Genomic DNA, 11059 nt, shown 5'->3' with positions numbered 1-11059 from the left:
AAAGGAGAAAAGGGAAAGAAAATATTTTTTCCATGAACAGAGGAATTTGCAAAGTCTGATTTCCTGCCAGATGCCAATCACTCCTTGGAGGTCCTCTGCCGTTTCTCCTCCCTTTTTCCTTCCAGCACATACAGGGCAAAGGGAGGAAAGCTCAACTCTCCCAGTTTTCTGTCCCAAAGGAAACTGAGGTGGCTGTCTCCTCCTTCAAGTATCCAGGTACCTGTTTTCATGTTGTTTGCAGATAATAGGTATCTTTGAGGCTTTCAGCCCACCGTCAGATATAGATGAAGTAGGATATAGCATATAAATTAACAGTGTGACTTGACAGGCAGAACAACAAAAACACTTCCTTTCCTTTAACCAGACTAAGCAAACGAAAAAAAACCCCAAACACTTCAGTTACTAGAGTTACTTTCAGTGCCTAGTGCTGAAAAGGGATAAAAAAAAGACTAGAAAACAGCCAAGATACAAACCACACAATGTCAGGATACAAACAACAAATTGGTGTTACTTCTCCAGCTGATGTGCTACATTCAGCTTCCGCCACCTCAAAAAAGGAATGAAATAAACAGCTCATGGGCAGAGATGAGCTATTAAACGATAAAAATGGTTGGATTTAAGGCTAAAACCTTTTCCCCTGAAATTCAGAGGGATCTATGTGGATGTGACACAAGACTATTCATTAAGGAATGGTTGGCCCTCCCTGGCAGATGGTGGGCCGCGCTTTGGGCGGGAAGGGGCAGCGAGAGCTGAGGTGGCTGTTGTGACATTCTGAGGGGTGGGCAGCACAGCGAGAATGTTTCCTGAGGGGTTGGGGCAGGCTTGTTTGGTGTTGGGAGTGTGAAAATTCTCAAGGAGCAGAGTAGAGGAGGGAAGTGACAGTTGACTGGCCAACAGTGGTGACAGCCCTAAAAGCAGATGGTAAAAGTGGTTTTCTAGTCAAGACCACTAATTTTCAGGCACAGTTCATCCATTTTACATTGAATATAATAGTCCTGAACATACACTCATTGCACATTTTCTTCAGAGCTTGGCATCATTTTCAACAACAACACAGTATTTCTCCATTAACGTCTTCTATCTGAAGTGAGACAAAGATGAAATTTTTTTCTAGTCAGTGTTTTGATTTTTTTTTTGTAGTACTGATTTATGACTTACAGTTTGACTTTTTTTTTCTTTTTTTTTGTCTTAAGCTAAGAATAGTTTAATAAATAACACACAGTTACCATATAGTAATGGCAATGATGTAAATATTCAGGCTGAGTATGAAGGTGCGCTCTAAGGACCATTTAGGATTGCTGTATTAAAATACTAAGGACCTGCAGAGAAGCCAGAGAAACCACTGATAATTCGTTTTAAAAATATGCTGGAAGAAAGAGTTTTAATTCTCAGTCACTGCCTTTGAGCATCCACCCACTGGTCCACAAACAAAATTGTGTGTATGCAACCAAACAAAATTTCCCACAGGGAAGTCCTTATTATTGTTCTCTTATGTTAACAGGTAATAAAAAGATGATAAGACAATTCATTTCTTTTCTTGTTTTCACAGAATCACATAATCATTGGGTTATAAGGGACATTAAAGGCCATTCAGGTCCAACCCTGTGCTTTGGGCAGTGCCACCCACCGGCTCTGGCTGCTCAGGGCCCCATCCAACCTGGCCTTGAATGTCTTCAGGGATGGGGCATTCTCAGCTTCTCTGGGCAGCTGTGCAAGGGCCTCACTGCTCTTTTACGTCCTTTATAGGTCATTCCTTTTGTCTGAAATGGCTAAGGAGAATTATCCTTCACTAACTGAAGTTGTAAAACAAGTTGCTGAGCAGCAGCATTTACAGTCATCAGAGATAGAAAAAAACAAAATCATTCTTTTCCAACTGCAGGTAATAAATCTTCTTTAGAGTAGCTTAATTCATTTAATTTATTCATTAGATATGAAAAAGACATGAATATATTTGATTTTTTTCTGGGTGTTTGCATATAAGCGTAAGCTGCTCAGTTCTTTTCTGTGGTGTTTAGCCCTTGCCAAAACTGTGTGTGTATCATTTGTAAGGCTGCTCCTTAGCTAAGGCTTCCTTCGAGCAAGTTATTGCAGCAGTATTTATTTAATGTTATTTGAAGATAAAACATTGAAATAACCATCCTACAAAATACTCCATTTCAACTTAGAGCTTATTGCATTTATCCCATTGATTTCTGAACAATGAATGGGAGGAAAAAAAAAAAGGAGGTTTTGAGAGCATCACTTTGGATAGATTTTCTCAAGACTGTCAATTTTTTTCTTGTACAGAATTTCTTCTTCCATGCAGACTTTTTAATTTGCATGTTCTATAGAGTGTCCTATAGAGTCGTTAAATACCAAATTTATCTATCTATCTATCTATGAGGTAGAATGTTGGACATGTGTTGTTTAACTGAGGGCTGAGTACTCATTTCCATTCTAATCTTCCACAGAATTTGTTAAGCTTCCAATTGTCACTTATGCTTTGAGACCAAATGTCTGTTGAGAGGCAAACATTTAAGTCTGAGGAAACGCACAGTACTGTTCAGGCATTTTTAAGTGTGAGTGATTGCAAAATGGAGATCTTATGATAACATCTATGAATAGCTGTACAACTGAAATAATTGATGTTTGAGTTCTTGCACAAGGATCATTTCTCAGAGGGAGCAGTGGATGGTTGGACTAAATGATCTTGGGGGTCTTTTCCAACCTTGATGATTCTATGACTCTGTGACTTTAATTGGTTAGGAATGGCTAATTAGCCAAACCTTGCAGGAATTTTTCTCTTACCATACTGTAATGTGCTATGGTTATTTTGTAACAATTGATTTTTGATCAAGCAATTTAAACAATCGTTTCAGTTTTCAAAAACTGACAGAACTTTAGAATCTTAATTAATTTAGCTCATTTCTTCCTCTCTGACATCTTTTTTCTTTTCAAAAATCCCCCAAACCTTAGGAAATTCCATACAGACATAATTAGTAGTAGAACAATAAGGTTAAATAATTAAGAACTGACTGCAGAAGTGCGTTTTCATCTTTCAGTCTATTCCTACTTCTATGTGTCCCATAAGACATGTAAAATGGTGATTTCCTGAACTGAAGGTCTTTTCTATTAAAATCTTCTGTTTTCCTGTATTCAGTAAATGGTGGCAGCGATACCGATCCTGCAAGAACTATAACTTGGGTTTACTGTAAGTTATGCTGAAACATTTTCTTAAGAGCTGACAGTGTCTTATTAGGTTCAAAACATTGAATAGGAGACTCCATAGCACTCGTAATGCTTCCATTAGGGAAAAGATAATAGGCAGCATCAATCACAGTGAAAAATTCTTTCGCTTAATACGCAGTAGTTGGCTGTTACCTAAGGTGGGATTCATCACAGCCATCTTGCATCACCTGCAAATCATATGTTAAGCCCATATTAGTCATCTAGGCTCCCTCTAGTCAATGAAAAGAGACAAGCATTTCTGAGGCAGTGATTGAGCCCTCCCATATTATGATGGGATGATGAAGTACTGGTTCCTGGAATTGTTCGCTTCTCATCAGTGAGAAGACATAGAAGCCTTTGTAGGGCTAGCTGCCTATTTCTTAAAGGTTTTAAAACAGCTGACATTAATCCTTCGCTTGGATATTACAATGATGAGGGCAGGATAAAGTCTTCAGTAGAACAGGCTAGTTAATCTCCCTCATTGCAAGTACCCATCTAAGTGTTTGTGTATATGTGTCTAAGTGTGTTTTTAGCACCGTGTGGTTTTAGTCTGATTTGAACTAAACCAGTTTCTGTCTCTAAAAAACATTAAGATTGCATTTGGTCCTGTGTAACTTAAAGTGATTCAAAGAATGCCTTATTTCATATTTTAGACTCACTTTAAGGGTAGAAATCTAAAATAGCATTCCTCCATTATGTCTCTAAGGTGATGATTCTATGATTTCACGAAATGTATCCCTGATTATCTTCCAGTCAAACACATCTAAAGAAGTGAAAAAGAATCTTCTGATCAATAAATTTGAATTACAGTGTTTAACAAGATACCTGACATGCTCTCAAATAGGAGTACTATTAAGTGAATGCTGACATGTTTTACAGGTTAGATATCAGGAACTAGAAAAAGAAATGGATTCTATTATGTTAGAAATGAAGACAACAGAAAGGGAAATATATCTGCAAGATGATGCCATAGCAGTGACAAAATATCACTGTGAAAGCCTAGAAGCTGAAGTCAGAGCTCTATATTCTGAAAATATGAAGCTGAGGTTTGATACAGAAACAATACAGGAAGAATATGAGATGACATCTGCAAGAAATAGTAAATATCGGGAAAAAATAAAAGCTCATAAAAGTCTCTTTTGGGAGATGGAAAGTAAAATGCCCATTGTGATTGAGCTTGCTGAAAAGAAAGCTATTGTTAAAGAGCTGAGAACAAAGAAAGAAGAGTTAATGAGTGACCTCCAGAATCCAGAAGGCTCTGCTATAAAGCAAATGCAGGTATTGTATTTCCTCACTGATTCATTTCTTTTCCTGTGCAACCATTTTGGCGCAGTTTAACTGATACAATTATTTGGTCTAATAACTCTATATCCATGATGAACTGACTAAGGGAATAAAGATTCATTTAAAATGATAAATTAATTGAAGAAAATAAGTCATCAGCTGCAGTAAAAAAATCATCAGCCCCAGTAACTGTTATATTATTGTAGAGTTCATTCTCTGTAGCTGAATGAGCTCAGTTATGAAAATATTACAGGGTTGTTAATTAAAATATATCATTGCTAAGTGATTATGTTGTTAGTAGGATAAAGTTAAATGCATACTTTTTATAATTCTGTGGAACACTGCCATGATGTTACACTTTTCTTGTAACAGCACTGAATTCATTCAATGTTCTTCTTAGGGAGCAAACCACAGCTAAGCCAAAAGGAAATAAATTTGATGAGAGGGTGATAGAAAGGAGGAGATAAGAAAAATTAAATTGTTTTTGGTGTTCTAGTTTAATGTTGGTTTTGAGTCTAATTGCGAGAATCATTAAAAACTAAAAAAACCTGGAAGTTCCCACCACAAAAATTTGCTAATATATGAGCAAACACATGCATGAAGGTGAAATGAAATCACAAATTGCAACTCTAACAAAACTGGCATTGATGAAAATGCAGTATTACTCTATTCAAGTAAAATAATGAGGTTTTTTTTATGCAAGAAATTTTTGAAACCCCAATAAAATAAAGACCATTAACACTGTATTTCCCATGAGAAAGAAAAAATCTATGTCAAATATTACAGTAAATATTCCTTGATTTTGCAAAAACAAACAAACAAAAAGATTTAAAACAGGATTATAAGCATCCAAATGAGTTCAGATTTTTGTGTTGTAGTTTCTTGCATACTTCAGACCAAGAGTGCATCTTTTAAAGTACATAAAACCATAGATTCAGGTTGGCTATTAGGAAAAGTTTCTTCTCTGAAAGAGCGGTCAAGTGCTGGAATGGGCTGCCCAGGGAGGTGGTTGAGTCATGATCCTGGAAGTGTTCAAGGATCATTTAGATGTCGCACTGAGGGACATGGTTTAGTGGGGAAATATTGGTGGTAAGTATAGGTATACCTATTGATACAGGTGGATGGTTGGACTGGATAATCTTGGAGGTCTTCTCCAACTTTGGTGATTCTATGATTTTCTGATATTTTTAATTACTATTTTAATTATTTTTAATTATTAATTTCTCGTTATTTGAATGTGAAATTATATATTACAGACCTTCAACTCATTTTTATTAATTAAATGAGACTGTTAAATGGTGAGTAGATATATCGTGCAACCTTTGAAAGGAGGGGATTTCTCTATCTTAAATTTGCAGGAAGAAATTGCACTTATAAAACAGGAAATCACATCTGTGAAGGATTTCATCAAGAAAAAAACAGATTTGCTGGAAGAAATAAAAAAAGCTCATGCTAAGCTTAGAAAAGAAATTGAGGTGAGTCATTTTAATAAAACATAATTGCAGTTCTCTGATAGAAGGTAGATAGTACAGATGAAGTTTGAAGTATTTGATGCATGGTTGCTGGCCATGCATTATTCAAGTATATACAGTAACTATACTATCTTAAATTCTTGATACTGCTAATCTTTCTAAAATCCAGATCTTCATTGGGCTCATGAGAAAAAAGTAAAGAACATTTTTTCTTAAATCTTCTGAGAAGGACTTAATCTGCAAATTGTGTTCTGAAGAGGCCACTGAAGTATAGTAAAGAAAAGTACATTTTATTTCTGCAGTATATTTTGAAATATTTTAATTCTCACTGCTGACTTGGATTATTCATGACTTGTCTCCTCACTTCTGATACCTCATCAGTGGGAGAATCAATTGCACCAAAAATATGGCTTTCCAGTCAATCTCCCTAATTCGAGTTGCATTAAATTAGGGATAACACAGGAGCTCCTAATTAGCTGCCAAGATAAAATTCTGATAGATAGTTTAGCTCTTCTCTTTCTTGGTAATTAAATTGAATTTTTATGGTTTGTTCCACACTAAAATAATTTGTATGTCTGGGAAGTTTTTAGTTTGGAAGTTGCATATCATTTGTCTTTTTAATTCAAATAAATTCCACAAAATGTGATGATCAAAGCCTGATAATGTAAGGATTAACTGAACTGAGGTTACCTCTGGTGCCCACTGTAAAAAGCAGGGTGAAAAAAGAGCAATTTTTCAAGTGATGGAGAGCAGCACAGAATTTTTATACTAAAGAGCAAAGCACAGCTACTTTAGTATAGGTCTCTGCTATTCAGCTTCTGAAAAATATTTTATTACCAAGGCAACAGCTTCTTAATAAAGTTCTCTAAACCCATAGTGAAATTAGGCAGCCTAAAAATAATGTTCTGCTCTGTTATCAAAACCAATTTAATTAAGTGAAGAAGGTTAACATATTTTTCAATTTGGATTATAAAATCTTTGTGTCTCAGAAGCAAGCAGGATTAAAAATCAAATGGTTCAGGGTGTAATTATTATTAAGAGTACTCTGTAAAACAGTCCAGCTTCTTGTATGTAAAGTGACAATGGACAAGCAGAAACATTAATGCCCAGCAGTCGTCAGCACAACCCAGGAAAGAATACACAATGCAAGCATGTGAATAAAGGAAGACACTGGAGACGTGGATGAAGTCCCACTAAGCTGCAAGGATGGGACTCAGCTCAAGACACTTAAAAGGTTCCCATTATAATCAATGGAGATGTAGTCAGTCCAACTGATGCAGTCTAGAGGTCACTTCAGTTGGCCAAATGTAGCTGCTTACAGTAGGGTGAATTGCATAATCCAGTCTTTGTAGGCTTATACTATATATTGGCTGGATTTCTATTGATCAAAAAACAAGAATGTGGAACAGGCATATGCCTTAAAAACTAGCTGTCAGTCTGCAAACTGATCCCACCTCACGCCTTCAGAGTTTGTCATAGTACTTTTACATCTTGTATGGATTTTCAGCTTCTAACCATGCTTATGTTAACAGTAACTGATCTCCTCTCATTGGTTTAAAGAGAGGATGTGAGCTGCCATGTTTCTAAGCTTCCAGGTAAAGGAAATCTTCATATCTGATTAATGACTTGTTGTGGCTGTAGAACTTCTAGTACCTCGATTCAGCAATGATTTTAAGTACTTATCTTAGTCTTTCTCCATCCCTGGAGGCATTTGAGGCCAGGCTGGATGGGGCTCTGGGCAGCCTGATCTGTAAGAAATTTAATGACTCACAGGAAGTCACTGTCAGTGCTGTAGTTCTGTTGCAGCTGTACGCCATCACGAGTGTTTAATGCAATGTAATAATGTTTTATCTTTCTGGCACTAGAATGTATTGCCACTCATACATTATTCAAATTATGCTGAGGCCAAATTTTCATTAAATGAAATTTCATTAAGTATATTTCCATTTTTATTGCAATGAGTGTTTCACGCTTTTACACTTCAGAAAGCAAATCTCCAAAGGGTTGTCTGCGACAGCAGTACTTATCAGTGGGGACAAAACTGATCTGGTTCTGCATTGTTACAGGTTTGCCTTTCTAAAAACAAACAAACAAACATTTTTCTAAGTGCATTCTAAGAGTGAAGATGCTACTGAGGCCATCTGGACTACTTCATTTGTACTCTTATACCCAAACACACTTGTCAAAGAATGAAAATTTCATCCTTTCTTACTTCTTACCCTGGAACATGAAATGCTCCATGTACAAAGCCTTGCCTCAGCTGTAAGATAATCACTCCTGATTTTTCAGGTGGGATTTACTTTGTTAAACATTGGTATCAACATTGAATTAGTCAGCTAAGCTTTTGATGGGAAACAGCTTTTTTTTTGTTTTGTTTTCCTAAAGGGTAGAAAGAAGTATGATTGATATTTTCCCAAAGCAGGGAAATACAGTAAACTAGATCAGTGGCTTCTTAAATGTTTCTGTGTTTTTTCAGTACCTGTGAAGTCAGCATGGATGTCAGAATTGACACATACAGTTAGGTGAACAAAACACTGTAAATAAATAAACTCTGTGGTTTTTTTTTTTTTTTTCCCTTCTCTCCATAGCCACAAGCTGTTTAGGAAAAAAAGATATTACCATGCTTTACTTGAAAAACTTTTGAGGTGTATTTTATTCTATTTTTTTTAGGTACAGAATAAAAGATACGATGCTATTCTGAAACGTTTGCACTGTCAGCTGAACAAACTGCATTCAAATAAAAGACAATGGCACTGGAACATTCAGCAGATGGAGAAAAAGGCAGAAGAACTTAGAAAGTGCCTTGGAGAAGTGGAGTTACAGATTAGCATCTAAAACAAACCTAATGAAGCTATAATGCAATACAGTGTGGGTAATTTTTTCCAGGCAGGATAGGGTTTTTTTCTTACTTGTTTGTTGGTTTGGGTTTTTTTATTTGTTCAAATACTACAAACAGTAAAGTATATAGCTGCGCCAAAGCGAGGTGATTTCTTTTGTTCTTTTTATTATTATTATTTAAAAAAATTAAATTGATCTCAATCTGATGTATTTGCAATAACTTTTTTGTTTGTTTGTTTGTTTGTTTGTTTCCTTTCTTCTCTCCATAGCCACAAGCTGTTTAGGAAAAAAGATTTTACCATTTCTGGGTGTTTACACTGTATGTGCCAATTTTACTTTAAAAAGTAATGTAAAGCCAATCAAATAAGATTTGATTTCTTTTTCTTTTATTTAGATGTCTGAAGACTGAGACCTACATATTTTTTTCCTCCAGAAAAAATAGTATTAGTACATATTTGCATTCTAGGGATACTAAAGCTCTGATGGCCAGTATTTTGTTGTATGGGAAATTCATATGGATAATACTGCAACCAATATTGCAGCCATAAGGCTGCCAGAATGTCCTCACATGGGTAAAAAGTGGACATAAGCTTTCCAGCTATAAAAGCTGTAGGAACAAGTACGCTCAGACGAAACCTTCAGATAGTCCAACTTCAAATGGTCAAATATGTTTCCCTGTAGCTAATGAAGAGGAATTAATAGGTGAAAAGAGTACTGCATCCAGATAGATTTTAAACTGGAACAACTCACTATCTAGAGATAGTAATTACTGATTGTAGATCACTGATAACAGAAGAACTAGGAGCATAGAGGATATTAACTAAGTAGCCATGTAACACTAAGTGCTCAGTGCTGGGTAAGATCATTCTTAGCATAAATGACCACCAGTGACTCCTATTAAAATAGTGAACAGTAGATATTCTTTGTCTCATTTTTGTTATGTGCTTGTCATTCATGGAATTTACAGTACTTCATCTATTCTTGTACTTCTACTAATACTACTGGTATTAGTTCTGGCTATATATAGCCAGAGGCATTCATCTGTTATTTGAAAGTAGGTAGCTTTTTATTTAGAATAGCATAATTTAGATTTATCTTTATACCTGACTATAAAATGAAGATGTTAGCAAATGAAGTGTTGTCTGTTAAAACTGTTAAATTGCCTGTATGTTGTCAGTGTGGGAAAGCAAAGTTTAAAATGCAATTCTATTACTGATTTTCACAGGACATTCATATATATGTGTGGTTTCCTTAATATGTATTTTAAGTAATACACTGTTCAACTCTCAGGTTAGATTTATCTGGTCTTTTTCTATTACAGTATAATTGGTGAGACTACTTATTTTAACACAATGCTGTAGAAATAGATAACCTGAATATCCTATGCTATAGTAAGTGCAATTTCATAGGAATAACTTGATCCATTAAAACTTTTTAATCTAATTTATTTTAAAAGGAGGCAAAGATTGACATCTTAAAACTTACCTCTTGTCTTAACTACCTTTCTTTTCTGATGTGAATCACACATTCATTTCCTGTGAGTCTAGAAGGAGCACCAACAGATCTTTGTACATAATACGTTACTGTAACAAAGCTATTTCTCCCTATGTCCAGCAGAACAGCTTGCATTTGATTTGTGTATATCTCCTAGAAATGGATTCAGACTTGAAAAACTGTAGAATTTACTGTTTATTGGTAGTTATGGGCCTTTTATAACTTACGTTATCTTGTTTTCAGAGTTATTTTCTAATTACATCAGAACCAGAACAGTAATGCATGAGGGTATATTCTGTAGCAGCTACACAAAGTAAATCAATAGAACTTACTTGGACACTTCCATTACCATAGTTATAATATCACAGTTTGTCCTTGTGCATTAGTACCACTTGAAAACAGCTCTTGCAAACAGTCCAAACCTTTACAAAAATATCACACATTGGTTTTCTTTTTGACCAACAAAGATGTCTGTTATTACTTCTCTGAGTAATAGGAATTTTCTGTGTACCAACACACCTGTAACGCAATTGAGTCATGTTAAGTAAATAACTTATTCCTATGTGTTACCTGCTTGGTTGGTTGGTTGGTTGGTTGAACTTATTCTCAGTAAGTTTCAGTATCATTTAACAAAGGTGAACATGCAAACTGCATGTAATACTCCACTCCTTTTAGTATTACATTTTGTCCTACACAGACCTTCGTATTGTCCAAAGCCTAGAGTTTCTAATACTCCTTTTTGTTCTGTATCTTCCAAGAAAGCT

At 35.5% G+C, this 11059-nt stretch overlaps 1 protein-coding gene across 1 annotated transcript; it reads left to right on the top strand.

Annotated features, from left to right (window-relative positions):
* Positions 1-69: 69 nt before the first annotated feature.
* Positions 70-8941, top strand: CCDC122 (coiled-coil domain containing 122). The gene is given in 5 exon segments (XM_031552033.1): positions 70-1598; positions 1600-1879; positions 4087-4485; positions 5850-5966; positions 8634-8941. Coding segments are annotated over 5 exon segments (1068 nt in total). The 5' UTR covers positions 70-1491; the 3' UTR covers positions 8799-8941.
* Positions 8942-11059: the final 2118 nt, after the last annotated feature.

The sequence above is a fragment of the Meleagris gallopavo genome, chromosome 1 (assembly GCF_000146605.3).
Source record: "Meleagris gallopavo isolate NT-WF06-2002-E0010 breed Aviagen turkey brand Nicholas breeding stock chromosome 1, Turkey_5.1, whole genome shotgun sequence".
NCBI classification, from domain to species: domain Eukaryota; kingdom Metazoa; phylum Chordata; class Aves; order Galliformes; family Phasianidae; genus Meleagris; species Meleagris gallopavo.
This window is presented reverse-complemented; position numbering and strand designations above follow the sequence as displayed.